We start from the raw sequence: 25565 nt of genomic DNA, 5'->3' as shown, positions 1-25565 counted from the left end.
CTTCCCACTACTCCAGCAACACCCCCAACTCCCCACTAATATAAATTCTAAGATAAGTATCTGCAGAAATAGGAAGTTACACACACTCTGACAAGAGCTCTACTACAATGTACCACATGCTGATTACACTACTGAAAATTCCTTTTCCCAATTGTCCTCCAACTTTTAAAAGAGAGAAGAAATCTCTATTATTCCATCATACTCAGTATAAAATGCCTTATTCAAGACAAAAAACCTTTAGCTGCTCCCAAGTACTGCTTTTATACTTCTGGTAATTGTAGCGATTCTGGGAAATAGTTTAATCAGAGAAATGTTCGACATCAAAAATCAACGGAGTTTGAAGAGTTATGTATAGTCATGTATATGCACACATCTACAAGTTCCTTTTATATTGATTTTTGAAAAGTCAAGACTTTAAGCAAAACCAAGAAATCTAACACAAATGAAATGCAAATCGTGTGCTCCCCAGCCAGAGCTAAAAGTCAGTGTAACTTTCTCTGTACTTCCACACCTGCAAATATGCCAAGAGCCACAAGCCATGCATTCCCACCATACAATTTCAGAAAGCAAAGGAAACACAGATGCAAAACAAAATGACAGCAAAAACGTGTTGTTTCTGACTGCATATGGTTAAACAATGTAGTTACTGAGTACCTAGGATCTTACAGTTTGCAGCAGCTCATATCAAATAAAGCAAATGGATAATGATTATATGTCAGATAAGTATTTTTGATACTGACCTAAACCATGCTTCTAAAATCCCTGTTATTTACTAACACTTAAACAACCTAAAGGGATGCTATAAAATCATTAGGTGGATTTATTTAAAATCGGTACAGGTTTTAATAAAGCATTACACAGTATTCCACAATTCACCTTCTTCCTCTCCACCCCCCATTTTACTTCAGATAAATTTAACATTCTTTCAAAATACAGAATAATTAAAACACAACTGCTTATAGAACCAGGAACAGAAACTGAAGGGTCAGCATTAGGGTGGTATTTCCATGCCCTACTGCGTTCCTGTCAAGCCACCCTTTAATTCTTCCTATGAATAGATACAGACTAAAGCTGTCTAAAGTCTAGGAAATTCTACAAATTTTGTCCCAGAGAAACTACAGCAATGAAAAGGATAACTAAGTTTTAAGGTTTAAAGTTGTAGGCCAAATACAGTGCAGTAAGTAATTCTGTTTTCACTTCAGGTCCTATGTTGTGCTTGGCATGAAAGAACTGTATGTGACTCTCCTCTCTCCCCTGCATTTCAGTAGATCAAAGTGGTGAGCCAAGAGGACTAAAACTGAAAGGTGAATGTGTACATAGATTGTACGCTCACAGCTGAATACTAAATGCTTATCAACTGTAAAAGGCAATACTGTTTCTCTTATGCTTTTATTTAATCATATAAACAATAAAGATTTTTAAACTGTGGTTGGAGGAGGAGGAATTAGGAAATCTTGATATTTCTATGTGCTCTCTGTGGATTAATTACAAGCAGTCCTGCCAAGGACAAAAGCTCAAGCTATTGAATTGTTTCACAACAGGCGATACTACAGTAAGCACTATAAATACAGAATAATTTTTAGATATTTGTTTAAACCGCAGAGAGAGTACTTCCAACAGAACATTCTCCCCTTTTTTATTAGCACACCTCAAGAAATTTGTCAAAATATAAAGATATCCTCCTCTACAAGAGAACTTTCTGCAACGAACCAGTGACCTAGAATGGCTCTGGAGTGTCACACCTAAATCCCATCCTTGCCCAACTCATCACCATGACTTTAAAAAGAAAACATAAGTAACCCAGAATACTAGCATCATCCGGATATGAGTTTATAGAAGACTGGTATTCATTCCTGCTGATCCTGGATTTTGCCATTTAGGGGATCAACAAACAATTTACTTTCAAAGGCAAGGTCAGTTGACCCTGACTGACAAATAGTTTCCCCCATCTATTGTGTTTTTGGGGTTTTGGTTGGTTTGGGTTTTTTTACTTAGGATGTTAATGTTTCTTCTCATGTGTCTAGTCTAAGATCTGCAGATCTCCCCTGCTGATTAAGAGACTGTCTTTATCCCATTGTCTACTGTGATAGGAAGTACTAGGAAGAATTAACATTTTCCCAGATGAAACCAGAATAGAGATAAAATAAAACATGTAATTCTAAGTCTTCAGTAGCTCAATCCATCTAAGTAAGTATTGTGGTTTAACCCCAGCCAGCAACCAAGTACAACACAGCCACTCATTCGCACCATCACCTCCACCTGGTGGGACACGGAGGAGAACTGGAACAAAGAGTAAAATCTGGGGGTTGAGATAAGAACAGTTTACTAAATGAAATATAATAATGAAATATAATAATTATAGTCATTTAAAAAGGAGACAATAAAAAGAGAGGGAAAAGTAAAACCCAAGAAACACAAGTGATGCACAATACAACCGCTCATCACCTGCTGACCAACTCCTGTCCCTGAGCAGCGATCAACCCCTCCTGGCCAACTCCCCACATTTTATATACGGAGCATGATGTTCCATGGTATGGAATATCCCTTTGGTTACTTTGGGTCAAGTGTCCTGTCTGCTGCCTCCTGGCTTCCTATGCACCTCCTTGTTGCAGAGCATGGGAAACTGAAAAGTCCTTGACCAGGATAAGCACTACTTAGCAACAACTGAAACATTGGTGTGTTATCAACATTATTCGCAGAAAAAATCCAAAACCCACAGCACTGTAGCAACTACTAGGAAGAATATTAACTCTCTCCCAGCCAAAACCAAGACAGTAAATCAGGTTTCTCTGGACTATTTCTCTGGATTATTTTTAAACAACAGGAGTTGCACCCACAGACTGAAAAAGTCTGTTTAAGGCAACACTGAATTGCAAGTATAACTTCAATGCATTAAGATTCAGAGTAAGTTGCACTTTCTCCAGTGGCACTTCCAATGCTTGTAGCGGGTGAGGACTGTCCTCACACTGAAGGCTGCTGTGCCGGTACAGTGCTCTTCCAGTTCTACTCTGTGCTGCACCTTCCAGTCTGTACTTCCTGCTCTGGTGCGTGGGGTGTTGGGCTTGCTGCTGACACGTGTGCCATCCACATTCAGCATAGTAGCATAGTACAGTATGAGTACTCAGAAGAAGTCAAGGGGTTATTAAGGTCTGGTGCTCATCATCCCCACTGTCCTGAGCACAGAAGTCATACTAGATTTTTTTGACTAAATGAAAAATATACACTTTAAACATGAGGCTCTGTCTAAGGAGCAAAAAGAGAGAAAAAGCTTACAAACATACAAAATTAAAACAAACTTTGTAGAAAGCTTCAAAGTCATCACGCATTCCAGAAACATTTCCAACCACCACCTGCAATTCCTTAACTTTAAAGGTTCTCTAGAAGAAGCAATCAACATTTAAAAGATGAAATTAAATGATTTTATTCCCTAGGATTTAGGACAGGCTAAAATGTGAAGAACTTTCTTACTCTGTGTATCACAGAACACATGACAGGATGAGACAGATACTAGCATTAAAGTAACCACAAGCAAACAGAGCAGCTATTAGCAATGCCGTAACAGCTCACATACAGCCATGTATATTAGAACCAGTTTTACTGAGAAAAGGAATGTTGGCTCTAATTCCACAGTTATCCCTTACTCCTTTTCAAAGAGTGCCATAGGGATTTTTAACTTCCATCTGGACAGTGTTCCTTTAACTGTTTTTGAACACCATGTGTGAGAACACAACAGAATTGCAGACATTAGAGATGGAAAAGACCTATTAGATCATGTAGCCATCCTCCTGCCAGTTAAAGATTTTTCCCTACAGAATAGTTCCTAGCACTTTGCCCAGTACAGTTTAAAGCATGTTGAGATACTTGGCTTCAACTACCTCCTTTGGAAAATTATTCCACAATGCATTAAGAATGTCATTAAGACGTTTTTCCTGGTAGACACAGCATGCATTTTTTTCTTTCCTTAACGATTTCCAGCCTATTATTCCTAGTTATATCCCATTGGGTCATCACAAATAACTCATCTTCACACCTTTGAATAAATGGAGACAGATATATTTCCTACACATTGGTCACTAGTTGGCCAGACTACACACAACTGCACAGCCAAAAAATACACTATACTTTAATAAAATCAGTCATTTCACCCTTTTAGTCATAGTACGATAATTGTCTCCACCTCAGTGAACACTTTTAGATGATACCCTCAACAAACCTGTTTATTCTTCATGCCTCCTGCTACCTTTTGCATCCTCATCGAATGTGTAACATTTTCAAGATCTTAATTAATTTCCATCTTCTCTCAAACAAAATAAGTCTATTAAACCAGCTTAATTCTGACAAACGTAAGTATTATTAAAGAGGTTAAAATGTAAGCTATTAGGAATCAGAAGGTTTTTAACCATCTCAGATGTCAAAATATTTCTTTGTCCTCATTTCACTTGATTCTCCCTTTTTTTTTATCAGTTACTTCCTGCAATACTTTTACCTCATTTAAATTTAAGATTAACTCAACAACATTTTTCATATGACCTTTAACATTAAGGTTGCACATTGTAATTTCTACCACCATACCTACATCACCAACTTTGTAAAAAGTTAATCAGATCAGATATACCCAGAAAAAATGAACACACAGAAATTAAGAAACATGTTAGGAAAGATTAGGCAAGATGTGGAATGGCTGAGGAAGAGCTGAAGAAGACATGATGTGAAAATTATATGCTCAGTACCAGGAGCACAGAGAACATTGCGGCCACCCTGAGTACACGCATTCAGGCTTTAGAAAGAAAGCATAAAAGCATAAATCAAGAAATAACAATGGAGCAAATACTGCTATGCCGTTAGATCTTTTCCTCACCGACAAGAACACCTGCCATAGAGGGTGACAGGTCAGAATTATTAGTTCCAAAGTCATAAACCTGCTTCATCATGCCAGTGTTTCAAGGATCTTAACAGATATTCCAGCCACTGAATTAGCAGGTCAAAAAGCCAAAACCAAACAAAACATCTGGCAAACACATCAGTTATGTCTCCTTGCCTCCTTATTACAACAGAATTTACAAGCTAAGAGATACAACATTTGAACCACTAATTACTATTTTTTATTATTTAGTCTAGCCTGAAAACATCTTTCAAATCATCTTTGCAAGCACTGGTGTGCATATACATAGTCTTAACTTTTCTTCAAGACCCTCTCTTCTGCTTCCCTTTGAAAAGACACTGCAGTAAACGTTCAATGTTCAAGTAAGAGAATCACATTCACCAGTTACCGTTTGGCCTATTTAATCTGCTATCAGTGTGATGATGCCACTGAAATACGTTCACTTCAGTTCTAAGCAGGTGCCCTCTTTTAATTTTAATAAAAAAGCTGGAATATTGAAATATACTGCTCTTTGAAATGAAATAAAAGATCTTCACAGTATTTATAAACATTATTTTTCTTTGCTCCATATTAAGTACATATCTGGTCATACAGGAGATAAATCTGCAATTTGCCCTTCAAGGACTCACATTTTACTTTACATTACCAGAGAGCTGAAATCTCAATTTGCGAGTGCTACTACTTATGTTCTTTCCATCACTTAATGGCTAGCTGGAGCTTATGGAAGTAGTACTATGAGATCAAACAGTTTGAAATGACAGCTGCAATAGAATCTCCAACCTTTTCTAACCAGCTTGAAGCCATGGTTCCTACAAAAGTAATGTTTCATTCTACTGTTTATTATCATTGTAGCATGATTCCAGTTCTCTGAATGACAGCTGTTACTAACAATTAGCAGTCTGATTTTTTATTGGCTAAAGGAAACAATGAGAGGAAAGATCTAGTTTCATTATCGGATCTAAAGAACTGCACTTACAAAAGAATTGAAAACAGTTTATCTGTACCTCCAAAACCAGAAAAGTAAATCCAGCTGTCGCACCTTTTTGTGAAGTTCCAGTAGAATGCAGTACAACGTATTTTGAGCCTAAGAGGAGCTGATGTAATTTCAAGAGTCAGTAGGTAGTATCTGAACACTAACAATGCTTACAATGAAGAAAGTATCACATCAGGAACAAAAAAGCCATTTCACCGACTGTACTTTAGACAATCCACATTTTGTATACTGAATTAAAGAGAGAAATGTTACAGTAACATCAGTGAAAGCATTAGCAAGGCTTGTTCTGGATTGCAAGGTGGGAATCTGTATCATACTGTCAGTGAAATCAGTGGAAGGACAAACTCAATCCAATTCTTGAAGGCTAAATTTAGATCCTTTATTCAACCAGCAGTATCTTCACCACCAGGAGAAGCCAGTTTTAAATACGCTTCTGTGATAATGTGTGCTTTAAAAGCCTTTAATACATACCAAGATGCAGAAACCAATCTTTGCAAAAAGATATACTCCTCCAGATTTAAAAAAACAACCAACCAAAACAATAAAAAAACCTAACCACACAGATTTTGAAGAAGTTTCCTCATTTGTTATATTCTCACAAAGCTCACAAATCAGGGCAGCACTGGGAACTCTGACACAACTTTCTCATGTGGACCTGCAAGAGATCCTAATCCCAGGGTAAACCGATTGCTATCTCTAGACAGCATTAGCAGCATAATCTGCATGCAACTACAGGGATAAGAAGTACTTTCAAAGTCAGTTAATACAAAATAACTTGGTGCATCAATTTCCACTAATGCGTCCTGACTGTAAGCTGCAAGTAAATGCTGCAGATGAATCATATGAAGAAGACGTCTCTACTACATTGGTGCACAGGCCATCTGAAAAAGATCAGGGGTATCTTTCAGGGCTAAGGGCTGCAAATAAGCCAATAAAATCTGGCACTAACACTAGGCCTTAAGATACTTTGTTGCAATATCAAGACAGGATTAAAATCACCATTATTTCTCTGTAAGGTTTATAACCCAAGCAATATTCAAAATATTATTTAGTTTGAGAAATAACTTGTTCACAGTGCAGATGAACATGAGCGTCCATCAGGCAACACCCAAATATCTAAAAACACAAGTGGAATTGTCTGCCAATAACAGCTAGTAAACAGACAGATCTAAAGACAACAGCTCAGGCATGCTGCTTTCTCTTCCTCCTCACTGCATCCCACAAACACCCTCCCTCACACTCCTGCCAAGTCTACAGCAACAGAATAATGCCTGCCAATTTCTAAAGAGCTGAGCATACTTCTCCATTTAGTCTTCTGTCTGAAGGCCAACAATCCAGTCAGGACATTCAAAAACACCCAAAAACTTGATGTGCTAGGTCCTGAAAGATGGAAATAACAAAGCATAACATAAAATCTCTTTCCAACACACTTAACCTCTCCACATTTCTAGCAACTGCCCACTTCAAACATGATTTGTACAGAGCACTCCCTGGCATTCACAAATGTTGATGTACTAGAAAGCTAAATCTCAGTTCTTTTCCCTCCTTCAGAATATCACTCCATCTGTAACTGACACTAAACACCAAATAACTTGTATTCAGATAAACCACTAATGCCAAAAAGGCAATTTGTATTCAGACCAGTCCACTGTATATTAAACCCAGACTCAACATCACCATTTTCTCAAGAAACAAAACCCCCAAGACAGGTAGGGTTGTTTGGAATCAAGGTTTTCTTTCATTCTTCGTAGTTATAGCAGCCTTAAAGCCTCGCAGTTAAAAAACAATTACAGAGATTTCTAGAAGGTAAATAATTCCCTTGGGTAAACAACATATTTGGGGGAAAGCGACTGAAAAGAACCACATGGAAGATGTCAGAATTGCCCAAATGATAAGTAGAAGGCCATGCTGTGTTTAGAAAAGGATCAGATATATATAATCAGCCCACAGCATACTTTTTTCCCATGGTTTTTATTCCCAGGCTGACAAGTTATCTAATTTTATAAAAAAAAGGGATTAATATTTTGTCTGAGAAGCAAGAATCTTGTCTTCCCCATTATCTTTTTCAATATTGCCTACCTTAATCTTCCAACTTTCTGTTAACGTTAGAATTTGAATGAAAATTTTGGCTTCTAGTGTGTAGCCAAACCCTGCCTTAGTTTTCAGTTGAAAATTAAAAGGATGGTTAGTTTTTGCTCCTCACCCACACTCATCTTCATGAGCTGTAATTCAGGCTATGCTCTTTCTAGCTTGAGCATCATACCTCTTACAAATTCTGTAAGGCTACATTCTCTTACCCTTCACATTTTTATCCTCTTTCAGGTACAACTATCTGAACTACCTCATTAAAGACAGGAAAATGAAGAATTCTCATGATGCCACTAATATTAAATTTTAGAGTGGATTGTAAATACTCCGAGATTTTCCCACACAATATGAGTTTTCCTCACCTTCTAATTCTAGGGGTTTTAGAGAAGAATTCAATGATGGCTCTGTTTTCAAAACATTAATTTGGTGCTTCTGCTTTCCTCTCTCCACAGAATAAAAGACCTCTCTGCCCTATGTTATTTCTTACAAGAGATGAAATACTCAGTATTTCATTGATCAGTAACCAGCAACTTCAAGAATATATAAGTATCACCCACATTCTTCAACTGTTATAAAACCAGAGGAAAGCTCCCTTTTTTTTTCAGACAACAAAATCCTTCATCCCTCTCTTCATTATTTCCTTGTTAATTAACGGAAAAAGGAGCAGAACTGCTTAATGGTAACTAAACAGTCTTTCCCTAACAGAAAGAAATGTATGGAGACTGAAGAGATGTTAATACCTGCATAAAAATACAACTTTACAAAATATATTAAAAGGACCACTGTACCACATCATACGAAAGCTCAGTTTTCCCAGGTCTAACACAAAAGCAAATTCTTCAATCTTAAAAATATTTCTACAATAACACACATTTCTTAAAAAAAAAATAAAAATAAAAAATAATGCTGTACATGTAGCAAAAAAAAGCAACTTTTACCAGCAAGGGTACAAACTGATGGCTGAAATTGCAAACAAAGAGACAACATGTCCAATATGAGGCAAACTCTTAATGAAGACTTACCTCCAGAAACTGGGGCATCCATGAAAACGGCTCCCATTTTTTCAACTGCTTTGGCTAATTCTTTTGAAACTGCAGGGTCTATAGTACTGGAATCTATTAGCAATGAGCCTTTCTTCACTTTCCTAAAATTAAGATTTATGATTTATTGTTAACTATTTGTTGTACAAGACATCTGCAACTATTATCACGGTACTGGCTTTCCTCAACATGATAAATGTAGAGACACTTTTTGGTACACTAATAAACAGAAAGTTTTAAAAGTTACTGAGCAAGATCTGCTCAGTATGTACACTGCTGAGTATGTATACTGCAGTTCTAAATGACTCAAACACAATAAAATCTGAACACAAGAAAGGATATGCTTCCTAAACACTATTATTAAAAAAAATACACAAAAATGGTGCCTTAGGAAAACTTGCCATAGAATCAGAGAATGGTTAGGGTTGGAAAGGACATCAAAATCATCTAGTTTGGGCAGTATATCACATAAGGATCATCTAAGATGTACTGCAAGCAACTGAACTAAATGGTAAAGCAGCCTAAAATTTCATATATACTAATACAATTTTCTTTCTATACATATACAATATCTTAAGTACTTATCAGAATAGCCTGACTGCATTCTTTTAATCATTGCTAAAATTTATTCAACATAAAGGTCTTAACTAACACCACAAAAACCCACTGCAGTTCTAAAGTGAAGCAGGGGGGAAAATGTTAAATTTTCCCATTGATAGCTGCTAAATTTAGGCAGAAGAATTGTACCCCAAACTGTAGAACACAAAAAGTTGTATATGTGTTCAAAAAATGCAATTAAAGTACAATTTTCTAATGCCCTCAACAATAATAAAAAAGATTATATTTTTATCCCTCTTTCCATTCAATTGCATGACTTCATGTCCACTGGACCAGCAACCACCATGAAATCAAACAGCATAATTTTTTTGTCATAAAAAGGCAAGTAATTTGAAGCTATGCATAACAGATGAAGAGCTTTGCTGCACCTTGTGTGCTCTTGACAGTACAGTGAATTTTGCCGAATCAAACTGCCTAGATTGCTGGAAATAGTCTGAATACACACATACAACCGTGGGCCCTACTACAGCTTCAGATTCAAACAGTGCCACATACTGGGCAGAACCTGTCCTTTTTCACAGGTGGGATGAGCTGCTGCAGTTAGTTTGAACATATGTAAATGAAAACCACTGTGGTAGATACAGTACTACATCATCTCCCCTAACATTCAGAATAAGGAGCAGTTCCTTGGTAACACAACAGGATGAGAAAGTTAACCTTTAAACACTCAGAGCCTCAGTGTTTTCTTCAGTAGATAAAGAAACCAACTTCTTCAGAACATGATCAAAGTCAAACCAATCACCAAGGACCAGGTCACTCTAGTGTGACAATTAACCACTACTGTCAAATTACACCTTCTTCTCTTGAAGTGGCTGAAAAACTGCAGCAATGCAGGACTGCTTTCCACATTCCCTGCTCCCCCTGTGCTCTTCCACATCTAGGTCCTCAAAAGATTAACTGGCTGTATTACATCAGTAAGTACTGCAAAGTCTTCAAGTGCCGCCATCCTGGATACAATTCTCCTGCAGCTGCTTGCCCAGCATTGTGGGACTGATCCAATTACCCTTCCCTGAAGAGTCTTAAGTTATGGATACTTAGATCTGCTCAGTCCTACTTTGTGAGGAATTAATTATGGACAGTAAGGGAAGGAAGCAGCTATTATTTCTGATATTGCAAGAAGAATAGAAATAATCCTCCTCTACTTCATTTTCTTATCATCCACCTTAATATTGCCTATCATCAGTTTTAGACAATCTACTGTGTTTTTGTCTTCTGTATGTTTCTTCCTTTACATTATTAACCCGGATAGCTGTGAGATCCTACATAATCCCCAGAGGTACTGAGTAGCCTTAGTCAGCCTGTCAGGAGCAGTGCACATGTGTACAGAAAAACCTTTTAAATACTATTTATTTTTTTATTTGAAAAGTCCAAAAACTGTGAGTATTAGAATTCCCCAAACTATGGATTTGTGGAAATCTCTCCACAAAAGTTAAAAAACAGTTTTGCATTAAACAAACTCTTCAGATAATTTCTTGTGTAATAAACAGGCAATAAGAGTATAAAACAATAAAGCCTTGTGAGGTATTCCATGTTAATGCACTTTAATACCATGAGACAAAATGACATCACTTCAGAACATTTAATTTATAGAATTTGAAGTTAAAGAATGAAGCACTGGAGCAAATAATTTTTGCCAGCAAATATTCTAGTTATACTTGTCTGTAATACAGTAAAAGAAACATGCAACTGAGAAGGTAGATAATAGTTAAATTACCTCAAATTCACATGAACTATTATTCTACTGAAAATAAATGAAGAGTTTAGCTAAAAGCCATTCAAATGCAAACACAGATTAAGAGAACTCATGTAATTAGAAATATCAGTAATGACAAGCAGAGGAAAACATGATGTGCCCTGAAGGCACAGCAAGAGTCACAGCAACAGCAATCATTTGACAAACAATGTAATACAGCCATGAGCAGGACTGGGAATGCTCCAAACTGCAAAAAATTCTTACTTTAGAATTCCATTTGCTCCTGTGTAAACTTCTTTTGCATTGGGACTTGAAGGCAGCATGGTAATAATTCTGTCTGCTCTTTCTGCTACATCTGCTGGGGAATCTGTTACCTTTTAAAGAAAAAAAAAACAAAAAACCAAACCCATATTAAAATTATGCAAGCTTACACTTCCTGAAAAAGAGACATCAGACACATTTCCTGAGTTTGCTTTCAGTATTCACAGGGCACTGGTCACAACAAAGCTAGGTAAAAAAATGTAACACAGCAAAACCTGCCCTCCTAATGGAAACATTGATTAATTGGATCCAGTAACAGAAAACAAAAAAATGTGGAAAGGATGTCCTATCACAGAAGGTCCTCCAGAACATCTGTCAATGGGGATGCTTGCATCCCACCAATCCACTCATGAATCTTCAATTCACTATAAACCACCCCTCTATACGAAATATTGCTCTAGAACATTTCTAAAGAGGGACAACAGGAAGCACCACAAAAATCTCGCTATTTTTCTTGTCTTATGTACAACACTGGAGGAGAGGAAGACTGAGGTAAAAGAAAATATTACTTAATGCACCTTTCAACCTCCCCTTAAAAAAAAAAATCAGATGAACTGATGTTCCTCACAATGTTACAGCTGACATTTTTAAAAGGAAAATTATCAACTCAAGCATCCTTCACTAAAAATATCTGACCAAGTTTCAAAACATATCATTAGGTATTGGCTGCTAAATAAATAACAAATTGATGACCTCATTTCACCATTCCTTATCTATTGATAACTACAGGTATTTGTTACCATTTTTGTTAGTTTTCAGACTAATGGCCCTATGTAAATGCATTCACTTTTTAGATACAATGCATTTATAATGACTCAGCATCAAAGAAAGCGTGTTATATACACATTTGTAAGAAATGCTGAATACGATCTTGAAGGACTTCTGGGATACAGCAGAAGAAACTTTCTTGATTTTGACTATAAAATAAGTAAGAGAAGAAAAGAATGTATATACTCACTGAACAAAGCTCACTCAGAAAAAAAAAAGGAAAAGAAACTGGCATAGACGGGACTTAGAAAGAGGCAGGTTTGGTTTTGAAAGAATAAGTTAATAGTACACAAAACATCTGGTATACCACACAGTTATAAAAGGAAACATACCCTAGTCTAAAGAACAAAGCTTAGGAGGAATAAATGAGGCAATTATAAGCAGAAAAGCTTCTATATCTGATTAGTTAATTTTATGACTTGCTTCCCTGGAGACAGGAGAACCTAGCTCTTTATATAAGAGTATGAAACCTTTGTCTTTAGTTCTGAGTATCTTTGGTTTGGTTCAGTTCCAATGGGTATTATTACAGAAAGAGAGAAGATGTGTGTAGCTGGAACCAGCATTTATATACATCTTCTTATCTGAAACTATTATCTCCAGTATTCTTAGAGGTTTACAAGTTTTCAGCTGAAGACTTTGTGACCCATTTTCACCTTTCGACCAGAAGCTGAGAAACATACTATATTGGACACACAGCTTAAAAACTACATCAGCCTCACATTTGCAATTGGCTAGACAGGATATAGATGTTTTTTTTGTTACAGATTTAAACAATTCTTAAGCAACAGAGATATACAAAAAAACATAGTAGTGTCTTTAATTTATTCCATCCATCCATATGTTTCAGAATACTGACATACCTTTTATAGGAAGAAAATGAGATTAAAAATGTACATAGACTAGGACAGTACTTCCACAACCACACAAAGGAAAATCATTTTGTTACCTTGAAGTAAGTAGCAAAAAAAACAAGTAGGAATTGAAGTGGAATTGCCATTCTTGACTTTTCTGGTACTGTGAACAAATACGATTAATAATTCCAGAGGAAACCTATTTACCTGGTTCAACAAGCAGTATACACAACCTCTTTTATTTTATTTGGGACTTTCTGTCTCAGAAATCAAGTTTAATTATTTGAAAGCTATAAAGAAACATTAAGCATTTGAAATAATTATGAATATGTGTGTAACTTTAAAAAACATACCAAATACTAATTGCTGATTACTAACATAGAGCATACGGGGTTGGAGTATCACCAAGTGATACTCACCAAGTTTCATATATGTTCTGACACCTGCCAGTTCAAACAAACTTTTCCAGTGCGCAGCTAGGTAGGGGAGACTTTTCTTCAACTGGACATTGGTTTATGCCCTTCAACATGTGCATCTGCTTATATCTGTCCAAAATGCTTTCCTAATTTTTTATTTATATTTATGATAAGTCAATAATTCTGCTTGCCTGAAATGCCATTCTTACTGAATACACTGAAGGAAACTCTGTTTTTATGCTGCTTTATGCACCAGATGACTTCAGTAACGTTCTCAAACTGTCAAATAGATACATAAACTGAAGCAAAGCAACTGTGTGACACATATGTGTGAGAAAGAAAGTGATAATTAGGAGGAAGGAGAAAGACAGTAGAGTGTGGAGGCAGCCTACTTGCTCACAGCACGTGAGCAGTATTTGCCTTTGTTTGCAGCCTTGCAACTTTCTCCAAGTTTCACCGCAAGCGGTTCCATATGCTCCTGCTCAGACAGTTTTTCCCTTACTATTCACCATCAGCAGGCAGGTGGCTGCCTCCTGACATACATTACCTCACAGTTCTTTACTTTAGAAGATAAAGTGGAGTCACAGAATATATGGAATCATGATCAAGCATCCATCACCCTCCATATGCCTTGGTAGTAGCACTGACTTTAAAAATGAACATCTGACAACTTTACTGTCTCTTGGGGGGAATCTATTCACCTCTGTAACACTCCTGATGATTTTACCCTACCAGCCAGACTAAAGAGAAAGCAGCCCTTGGAGCCCAATATTCCTTCTACAGCACTTTCTATAAGGCCCCCTGGACCCACAATTTTCCAGCTCCTGAAAAAAAACGTCAGGGTAGGATTTACACCTATAGATCAAGAAGAAGAAGTTATGTTTGCATATTTTCTTTAAGTGTGTTTTATTTGTATTTAAGCCTACCCATGTATTCTCTTAGTGATTTACGATCTTAAAACATACTTTGGGATTTATTTTTAAAAGGACTACAGTTCAGCTTTAATATCACATGTTAAGTCCTGCAGAGGATGCCAAGGATTCTATTACTATGGCAATAAGCTATCTAAACGGGCAGCCACAGCAAAGAGATCCCACTGCAGAATACAGATTAAAAATACAACCAATTGTTCCATTTGCCCAGTCTCTGACCCAAGAAGGGTCTGGTTCATTCCTGAGGATCTCAGCTGCTTTAACAAAATAAAAAGGGTAATTAGGAAAAGAAGCTGCAAAGCTTAGTTTCCCACTTGAGGCCATGATTCTGTAATTGTTCAAGGGGAGCTGCAGTTAATTACCAATAGGTACACTTTATCATTTCATCTTTTGGGAACCTTGATATTACCTCATTATTATAAAACAGCTGCAATAAGTTTCAACAGTTTAGACTTTCAATGCATGCAGTTCCTCTATCTAGATCTACCTACAATTTCCCTGCCACTGCTAGAGAATTCCTTCCCATCCTCTACACTGTCAAATCAGAGTACTATTTTTCCATTGGTTTCTCCTCATGCGAGTACATTCTTTTGTTTCAGTGTTTTATGCACCTATCCACCCACTCACAACCGTCTAAACTGCTATTGCTCTGAAGCACGTTAAAAACATTCAAATGCATTTCAGACACCTAGAAATAACCCACCATCTGAGAGACTGAAAGGGTTTCTGGGTGTATTAACAGATCAACAAAAGCAATAGCACTGACTGAACAGGGCCAAGATTTTGCAGGGTATGTGGCAGGAAGGTAAAGCTCCTTAATGTGATCGATTTCCTTCCCTCCTTTTTCTTTTTTGTTCTTTCCTCTTCTCTCACCATAACCTTCCTTAAATAATTAGAATTTTCCCCTACCCCTGAGGACTGCACCTTGAAGCAGCAGGAAAGCTCATATGTCCCTATAACCCTTACAGCTATGCCAGCAGGAATTTTTAACTAGGGTCATTTAACCTGAAAAGGTCAAAGTAGGAACCAGATGAAAAGCAGCCCACTGGACATCTAGACCTGGGGGAAGAGGAAGCATGAGAAAGAAGGAGGTGAAAGAACAGGCCATCAACCTACTCTCATAAAAAGGAGGGGGAAGAAAAAACCAGCTAGAGAAGTCCAGCAAGGTAGCAATTCTGGCTAACAGCATGAAAATTACTTAGGTTAGAATCATGTCTTTGCCCACAAGTGAAACCTCCTAGGTTCTGATTGCATTCACTATGCTGTTTTAATTCCAATTGTGATCTTAACCAAGAAAAAACCCCAGATTATTTAGTTGAGTTGCATGCAGGAACCATTCAACACATACAGTCATTGTTGAAATAAAGAAAGTTTATTACTATACCTGAGCACCCAAGTCTTGAAATTCTTTGCAAGCTTCTGGGAACACATCATATGCAATAACTGGATATCCATGTTTTAACAGGTTTTTTGCCATTGGATTTCCCATGTTACCCAGCCCAATGAATCCAACTGGGGTTTTGGAAGCCATTGCCCTAGAACACACTGATTTCAAAACAATATATATCAATATATTTGTATTTTAGAGTAATGTGTAACAATGCTGAAACAAAAGCTAGCATGTTATCTGTTTTCACTGATTTAATCAACTTCATGCTTAAAACAATGGAAATGTGAATCCTATTCTACATAATTTAAACCATCCCAGAATGGTTTTTCTAATATCAAAGGTTTATGTGGGTGTTTCACAAAGTATAGTAATAATCAAACTTCAGCAACATCCCTGAAAGCTAAGGTCTGAGAAGGCTCAAACACAGACTTAAAACATGCAGGCTTGGCTGTATTTTTTTATGTGTCTAAATCCTAAACTGGATAGGCAAAATAAAATTTTATATATAATTTACAGACTCCTTTGCAACTTTGGTTGCAGCCTTGGGATATAGCACCTCCTCTCTAGAAATAGACTAAGGCTGTCACTTTATTTCATGCTGCCCCTCACAGACAGTAACTAGACTCTTCTGATCCTGCACCCACATACAAGGTGACAGTTTTCATAATAAATCATTGCAAATACTTTAAGCCATGTAAATACTGAAAACTGAAACAAACTATAGCATAAACACAGTATTATGAAGTCTTTACAGGAATAACTCCTGCATTCTATCTGCTGTACTAACAATACAGAACTATAAAGCATAACCTACAATCTGTGGAAAATGCTACAGTTTCAGTCAGTTTTTACAAGTAGTAGCAAGTATCAACTGCTGGACAATAAATAGCACTGCAGGTATTCATCTACCGCAATTACCATCTCATCACTCCAAATTAGCACAATTTGCCAGTGCTGAGATTTCTTTGCCAATTCATAAAATAATTTCTCCTTTACAACAAAGGAAAAGGTTATGCAGAATAAACACTAAGGAATGTGGCATCTAAGCAGCCAGAAAGAGGCTAACTAACTACAGAACTACTGTAACTGAAGCACACATACAGAGAGCATGTCTAAGCTGGATCGAGACTCTAAGAGGTCCTAATGCTTAGCAAAGAATCCTCTCTAGGCCAATAACACTTGATTAATCATTTTAAAGTCTTTCTGACTTCAAGCTCCTTCTTAGCCAGCAATGGCCATGCTCTTTGATCTGCAGCACTATTCTGGAAGTGTCACATTTAATAAATCAGGTTTGTTGAGAGAACTTTGGTCTGAGACAGTTTCCACGGATGCCTGCAGCAATTACATAGCTAGAGAAGTAGCACAATTTAAAAGAAAACTGCACTGGGAAAATGCTGAGTACGAACTGAGATAAGTCACGAAAAGAGCACGTTGCTTTTTTTAGAAGCTCTAGATGTCAGATCTAGGAAACAAATGAACTAAGAGCCTAAACCACCATCATGAGCCATAGCAATCATCATGTACCCAGTACATCACTTACACTACTCTAAGATTGCTCCTCTTGTTGGCCCAAAGATTCCAGCTTCCTGAAGAAGTTCAAGTCCTGGTTTTCAGCATCTTTCTTTCTCCACCACTTAGTACCAGGGGATCTTACTTACCTTGACTTCAGCAAAGCTTTCAAAACAGTCTCCTCTAATATTCCACTAGCCAAATGTGGAAAGTATGCACTGGACTGGACTGATGGATGAAATACCGTCTGGAATGTTAGGCTTAAACAACAGTAATTAGTGGTTCGAAGACTAGCTACAGTCAGTTATGTGTGATGTTCCTCATAGGTCAATACTGGGGCTGCTGCTATTTAAAAATTTCATGAGTGACTCTGGTGATGGGACATAAGCACCCTCAGCAAGACCACATGTGACACCCAAATGGGGGGAATAGCTGAAAAACTGCAGGGTAGGACTACCAGTCAGAAAGGTTGAGGACACGGGCCTTAAGAAGTTCAACAAAGACAAATACAATGTCCTGTGCTTTGGGCAGCAGATGTCATGGCAAGCTGAGGACTGGCTACACAGGCTGCAGCTCTGCAGAACCTGTGGATTCCCACAGAGAGCAAGTTGAGTAAGTAGTGCATCCATGCAGCAAAAGATAAATGACATAACATGCAACATTAGCAAGGACATACCGAACAAGTCAAAGAAATTGCTGATTCCACCCCCCACAGCACAATACACAAGAGATGTGGTCAAACTGCAGACAGCCCAGCAGATATCAAGTATTATGACCAAGGAGCTGGATGATATGGTGTATGACCAGAGGTTAAGGGAACTGTCTTTGCTTATCTTGTTTAAGCAAAGGCTAACTGCAGTCTTCTATTACATACAGAGTGAGAGGAAAGAAGAGTTACAGGGCAAATGAAGCCAGATTCTTCATAGAGGTGCACAACAATAGGACATGGGACAACAGCCAGAAGCTGCAGGAAGGGAAATTCCAGTTGGAAATAAGAAAAGCATCCCTGATGATGAGAAAGGTTCTGCACTACAACAGCTGCACAGAGAAGTGGTGGAACCTACATCCTTGGAGCAACCTTGGAGCACCCAGAGCAACCTGGTCTACCTTTAAAGATAGCCTTGCTTCGAAACCTCAGTCTTCTTTGTGAATTCCAAGTAACCTTATCAGAAGCATAAATCTGGCTGCCATGTCTAGGCTCATTCTTGTAGACTTCACTTTTATCCTGATTGCTGCTTTCCTCATACTATCTCATGGACATCTAACCATCATCTCAAGCTAAACATCAAGAAATCTCTTCAGCATCTTCAGAAAACTTTCTTGATACCTTTTTTTTTTCTGTATCAGAACACCAGCAGTGATGCTTGTCACTCACACCTAAAGCTTAGAAGATCCATCCATGATCTGCTTAAATTTTATCAATTCCTCATTCATCACATCTGAGATCTCAGCTACTTCAGAACATGGTCATCTGGGTTAATTTAATAGAAATAATCTTGCCTTGATCTTCATGGAAATATTGGGAATTCAGAAGGACATTTTGCCCATGCTACTTTCTGTTGTTCCTTCTTTGCATCCTGCCATACTTTTCTCCATTATGTCACCTAAGACTGCTTTGCTTTGACAACTTTTCATGGCTATCATCACATCTTACTATGAAGACATGAACTGGTAATTGGACGGCAATGACAGGCCTGTTGCCAACAAGCATTTCTATTACTTCTCTCAGGCAGCTGTTCACAATGTAAATATCCATGAAACCAACTCATTCTTCTACTGTAAGACCTTCCTTAAAAATCATAATTTTGCAGTATCCCCACAAGGCATAGCAACAGCTGAGCTGGAATACAAGGCAACATGCTGTTGGTATTTTTAGTTTTGAGTCACTGTATTCTATTATTTTCCCCTTTGTCTGTCTCTGTTGATTTTCTCTTATGTTAGTTCATGAATCAGGGACCATTTTCTGTCTGTGCTAGCTAGAACATATTGAAATCCACAGGAATTGGGCCCTGTAAGAGAAATAGTTCTATTCCTGACTCGGTTTCTGACTTCTTAGTGTAGTTTAACTTTTCACAGCCCAGTGTTAAATTAGACACTTCACAATTATATAATTTGATAAACAGCTTTGAAAAAAAACTCCGGATCCCCAGGTACTCAAATAGAGAAAAACTGCTTTCAAGGACTGACAAAATTAGCTCACGGATATACCCGATTTCAATTAAATTTGAATCAACTGCATTTAGAATCATGGCATATTTTTTAATGACTGCTTAAGACAGTGGGGGTTTGCCAAACAGAGGATGTTTAAGACATGATTTTTCACATCTTCATATTAAATGAAACTCCACAGGTGCTATCATGGAAAGTGATGTCCAGCTTGAATATCCAGGCACTGTTCACCATGTGATAAATGGTACAGGATCAGTTTTGAAATAAATGTATAATTTGAACAATGGTATTCTGCAAAGCCACATACACATAGGCTTAACTAATCCAACCAATTGTACAAGCATTCGCAGAAACTGTCCCTGTGGCATTGAGTCCATTTTACTTCAACCATAAAATTTACGGTAACCTGCTGCAATCACATGCCTGGAAAAATGCTCAGTACACATTAAAATTCTAACAGGACAGAGAAGCAACAGAAGGTACTTTTAAAATAAGCACTGATACAATGTGCAACTAATTCTCCTTCACTGGAAACAGAACCAGTAACACAGATTAATCTATAGATCAACTTAATAGACAGTAAAACCAACTACAGCTACACTGACTCCAAAGAATTCGGGCTTTCCCCAGGAGATTTTTTATTATACTCTTGAGGGAACATGTGCTCATAGAGCCCCATGACTATGGAGACTCCATTGATGAGAAGACTTAATTTATGACCCTCTTGCCATATTGGGGGTTTACAGACAATACAGATTAAAATGTTTTGCTTTGAAAAGTCAGCCTACAATAGTAGCACTTGGCCTAATCTACAATTTCATAAGAATTTTACCTTAAAAATAATTTGATTAAAAAATAATTAAGTGTTTGTGAATCTTTGAATGTCTTTTCTTGAATAGAACACATCCATTAAGAGAGCAAATTCAGGAATGCACAGTCTGCAATCTTGACCATAGAATACCTGGCCTATACGATGACCTAAAACTTGTCTTTTCAAGCTTCTACATAAAGATACTCAAACAATTATCTTTTTAATCTGAATGATTACAGTTACAAGTTTAGATGTTTACCTTTCATTTTACACTGTCTCCCAACCTAATGACTCCTACAGTTCTGAGAAGAAATTTCAGCTCCAGTGGTGCCTTGAATTCACTGCAAATACCAGACTGCACAGTCACTACAATATGCAGTGTAGAGGAAATCTCTTCGTATTTAAACAAAATGGAACTAACAGCTGGATAGGACCACAGACAGTAGAGCTGGAGAAGGTCCAACATGGTTGTACTCGGCTGGAAAGCACAGACTAACCGGCCAAGGACAGGACTGAGAAACCAGCAACTCTCAAATTGTAATCTCAACTATATTACTTACTTTTTGGCTTTATAAAATCTATTTTGAACCATGCTCTCCAAAATTTCTAGCTCTTGGGATAGAATCTGTAGCCCCACAGTCAAATGAAACCAATAAATCTGGAACAAGAGAGAATAGCACACACATTCCTGTCCCATACAAATTTCCTAATCAAAGTTGCATTAATATTCTTGATCTCTTCGCATCAGTCAAACGAGCTCTTTCCCAACCCAGTTGGAGAGATTTAACAGGAGCAGGGGAAGATTCACAGAGGAAGCTCAGCTACTGATGTCACTTGTTTTGCTCAGGAAGTACTGCTGCATATGAAGTAACATAACAAGGAGAGGGACACAATTCAATATAAGCCACTAAACAAAGGATTTTGCCACTGATTTAGCATCCTCAGTCTGGTACAAGAGAAGACATGATCCCTTTTCTCCTTCCTGTTTTGAAAAAAATGAAAAGAGAGAGATTCTGTGTTCTTTGCAGACTTCTCTATAGAAACTTACAAAACCTCTACTGATCTAGATCCTGGAGGGAACTAGATGGAGAAACATAGAAGTTAAGAGAGGCCAGCTGTACACAGGCAGAATTAGGTCTTTCTGCTCTTAGCAGCTTTGCCAATGGAATTTAAGTTGCCCCAGGGTCACAGGCTTTTAAAGGTTATGCAATGATTTTCAGAACTGCACTCTGCCAAAATCATAATTTAAGAAGATTATCCAACTCAAAATTTGGCCAGCTTTACACTAAAAACATCCAATTTACTTTTCATTGCCTCCGCAAAGGTCTGATGATGAAAACCAGACATGCAATCCTGCAACAGTCAGAGTCTTCTTACCTCATTTTTCTTATCTGTAGCTATACCTCATTAAGTGTTTGCTAATACATTAAGGACAAAAATATGTAGGAAGTACTTTTCATCTAAAAGAGTATCAAGTGTACGCTACACTTGATCCCTCCATTTAGCAATGTGCTTGACTTGTGTCATGGCATGTCTTTCTGTCATAATCCTTGCTTTCTAATTAACGCTTCTGTGCAACAGAGCATGCAAACATTTGACAGTTCAAACACAACTCCTGCACCAACAAAAGTACTATTTAACTATTAACTGAATGGGCCATTACTATTCATTCAAAATTACTTGTAAAGACATTTTCTTTCTCTAGCAGGGTAGTGTCTCCTCTGATGAACACTTGAGTTGATGAATCTTCATTCACCAGAAAAATCTTCCTTTCTCAGCCATGACACCTCATTAACCCCCACTTTATCCCCTCTAGTAATCCCCGGGGAGGATTTTTCCACATACACCAAAAACGTATCTCCAAGTAAGGTCATATACACCCTCTCCATGAAGCACATTTGCCAGTGACTGCCAACTGCAAATTACAATACAAGGTCTCTGTCTAACTTGATAATACATGAACATACACACTTTAGATGCTCCTCCAAAATCTGCATTCTGTTACTTTCCTCCTTGACGATTTAACAGTCTCTAGTATAATCATACAGAAGAAACAAACCATCATGGTCTGCACCAGCTGCAAAGAGCAACTGACAAGAAATTGAGGAGCATTTGTAAGTGAATGAAGATAGTCTGCTCACTAACAAAGCTGTGGTGTTGGACAGCTCTTGGATCTGGCAGAGTTCTCTCGCTAGGATGGCGTTTCACTCAGAATGATACGTGAAGAAAACACTGATCTAAAGACAACTTCTAGGCTATTCAAAACTAAAGAAAAGGATGGCAAGCCTAATAAGCGCATTAGAGATGGGGAAATCTCGACATATAACTAAGCAGTAGAGCTTAGCAGTTAAGAAGTCTTAATGCTTAGACCTTCATCTCATAAACACTTGTCAGAGCCAACAGGACTTTCAGCAGTCACTACTAAGCCAGAAGATAAATGCTGTGAGTGAAATTCTGTTCTATGGAAGTTTCTTGGGAGAGTCACAATTTATGTTTAGACTCAGTCACAGTTTCTCATTCAGGTCTTCAGGCAAGGACAAACTGTATTTTTCAACTTTAAGGGCCAGTGTAATGTTTTTGGTTGCTTCTCACACCTGCTCTTACCACTAAAAAACAAGATCTCTTCTATCTTCTCTATGTTAAATATGACCATTGGGATATTGACAAAGACAGTGTATTTCAAAGCTCTTACAAAAATTCCACCAGCTACCATGCACTGCAAGTTCAAAATATACTGAAAGCTATTGATTTGAACTGTGTTATCACAGACGGTACTAAATACACAAACAGGTCTCCTGTATTTAACTTTACTAGCATGTGACCAATATGCCTACTGCACCTGAGCTATTACTTAGCACAGTACCAGAGCTGCAACTGTAAAAAAAACCCATAAAGTTCATGCATTACTGAGAGAGTCAAGCAAAGATAACACTGAAATCTAATTTCAAAATTGTGTCAAACACTTTTCACTGATCAGTTTAAATGAGGTTTAAAGGAGAATTACAAATGTTTAAAAGTTACTAAAAAGTAATTGAGTAATTCTTGAAACACTTTTTAAAGTGTCAATATTTTAGAACCATATAGCATTAAAAATACATATTTCCTCCTCTTTGCTACTTCAAAAACTTTCACCTATTTGGTGTGGAGCCTAACTATACAGTGGCACACATGAACCACAGGCTGCTATCAATATTATATTGAAAAGGCTACTAAAGGTATATTTTCAATCATTTGCTTCCGCAGTGGAAACAGTGCTAAAAAACAATAGCATGATTTTCAGGACTCTGAAAAGGGAAAACACCTAGGTCCAGTTCTGCAAATGTATTCTTCCTTCACTTACACTGACAGGACATTTAAATGTGTTTGCTCCTTCCACTGCCTGTGAACCAACATATATGCGAGTGACTGCCTGTGGAGATGGAACAGCGGGAAGTGCTGCTTGATTTACCTTCAATTTTAGGAAAATAATCATATACAATGATCGAGAGGGTCAAACACCCCAAATCTAGGTAACAGGTACTGCCAACACGTCACTGGTGCCACAGGCACCACTCGTGGGCTCTGATAATTCCAGGCATGCTATTTTAAGCAAGTGAATGAAAACATTTACTGAGCTGAGCCACTCCGAAGCTCCAGCACGGCCCCACATAACGCAGCAGCGGGGGCCGCTTCGCGGGAGCGCGCCGGGCCACTGACAACCCCCACTACTGCCCTGTGGGGTCCGTTCCCGGGCGTCCTGCGCAGCCAGGCGGCTCCGGGGCCCGTCAGGCGCGGGGCCGACTGCTGCATCGGGCCCCGGGGTGCGGAGGGCCCGTGGGCCACCTAAGGCAGTGCAGCAGCAGCGCTCTCCGGCCGAGCCCGGGGGAAGGCCCGGCTTTTCCCCGCCCGGCAACGACCGCCCGGCGGTCAGAGCGGACCCGCTGGAGCCGAGGGGAGGGGTCCTTACCCATCGCCGCGACCCGCCTGTGCCAGCGCCACCAGCCCGCAGGTCGCCCGCGCACCACAGCCGCGGCCATGCTGCGCCCCACGCCGAGTGACCTCCGGCCCGCGCCACCCGCCCCGACACCTCCCAGCCCGCCACCGCCAGCGCGCTGCGAGCGGCAGCTGCCGCAGCCAACCACAGACTCCCCTCGGCGGAGCCCAGCCAATGGGAGCACAAAGCCACGCCCCTGCTGCCGGCCGGCCCCGCCCGCCGGCCAGTGACGGATGGGGGCGGGCTCTCTCCCCGCGCCCGGTGCGCGGAGAGGGGCGGGTCGGGGGCCGGGCAGGCGCTGGGGCTGCTCATTGGAGGGGGGGGGCGGTGGGGAGCTGCGTCCCTCGACTTGCGGCGCCCCCGGGGGGTGTTTCCTTAGAGCCCTCCTCCGCTGCGCCTGCCCGCTGCGGCCTCCCCTTCCTGTGTCGCCGCTGAAGTGAAGGGAGGGTCCGGTTCATGGTGCGAAGATGCGGGGACGCACGGCCTGGGCAGCATGGTGTAAACTGCACCTTCGGGGTGAGCGAAAAAGGCACCTCGTACTGCTTTTGCCGAGTCAGCACATAGGCTGTGACTGGCTTCGTCGTTGTGGCGGGTTGACCCTGGCTGGACGGCTGATGCGCATCAAAGCCGCTCTCACAGGACAGGGGAGAGAAAATACAGCGAAAGGCTCCTGTGTCAAGGAAGAGGAGAGATCATCCAGCCGTTACCAGCATGGGCAAAACAGACTCGACTTGGGGGGATGGGGATTAATTTATTGCCATACAAATCTCAGAGTAGGACCCCTTCCTTCTTCCCGGGCGCAGCTTTACTCCCAGTTTTCTCTACTTCCCCTTCCTTCAGCAGCACAGGGGGACAGGGAATGGGGGTTCAGTCAACTCATGATATGTTTTCTCTGCTGCTCCTTCGTCTTCAGCGGAGGACTCCTCACACTCTTCCCCTGCTCCAGTGTGGGGTCCCACCCACAGGAGACAGCCCTCCATGAACTTCTCCAATGTGAATCCTTCCCACAGGCTGCAGTTCTTCACAGGCTTCACCGGAGTAGGTCCCCTCCATGGGGTGAATCCTTCAGGAACAGACTGTTCCAGCATGGGTCCCCTGCAGGGTCACAAC

General features: G+C 39.2%; 1 protein-coding gene across 1 annotated transcript in view; it reads right to left on the bottom strand.

The window, feature by feature from the left end:
* Positions 1-24561, bottom strand: part of HIBADH (3-hydroxyisobutyrate dehydrogenase) — an 84743-nt gene extending 60182 nt beyond the window's left edge. The window contains exons 1-4 of the mRNA XM_057413262.1: positions 24429-24561; positions 15988-16148; positions 11580-11689; positions 8987-9108 (exon numbers count right to left, since the gene is read on the bottom strand). Of these exons, the coding sequence (XP_057269245.1) occupies positions 8987-9108; positions 11580-11689; positions 15988-16148; positions 24429-24498 (463 nt within the window). The 5' untranslated portion in view covers positions 24499-24561. The remainder of the gene's footprint in view (positions 1-8986; positions 9109-11579; positions 11690-15987; positions 16149-24428) is intronic.
* Between the last annotated feature and the right edge of the window lie 1004 nt (positions 24562-25565).

This window comes from Pezoporus wallicus, unplaced genomic scaffold (genome assembly GCF_028554395.1).
Source record: "Pezoporus wallicus isolate ANWC-B61680 ecotype Strahan unplaced genomic scaffold, APGP_CSIRO_Pwel_v1 contig_13539, whole genome shotgun sequence".
Taxonomy (NCBI): Eukaryota; Metazoa; Chordata; class Aves; order Psittaciformes; family Psittacidae; genus Pezoporus; species Pezoporus wallicus.
Note: the sequence above shows the minus strand (reverse complement) of the source record. Positions and strands in the feature narration are given on the sequence as shown.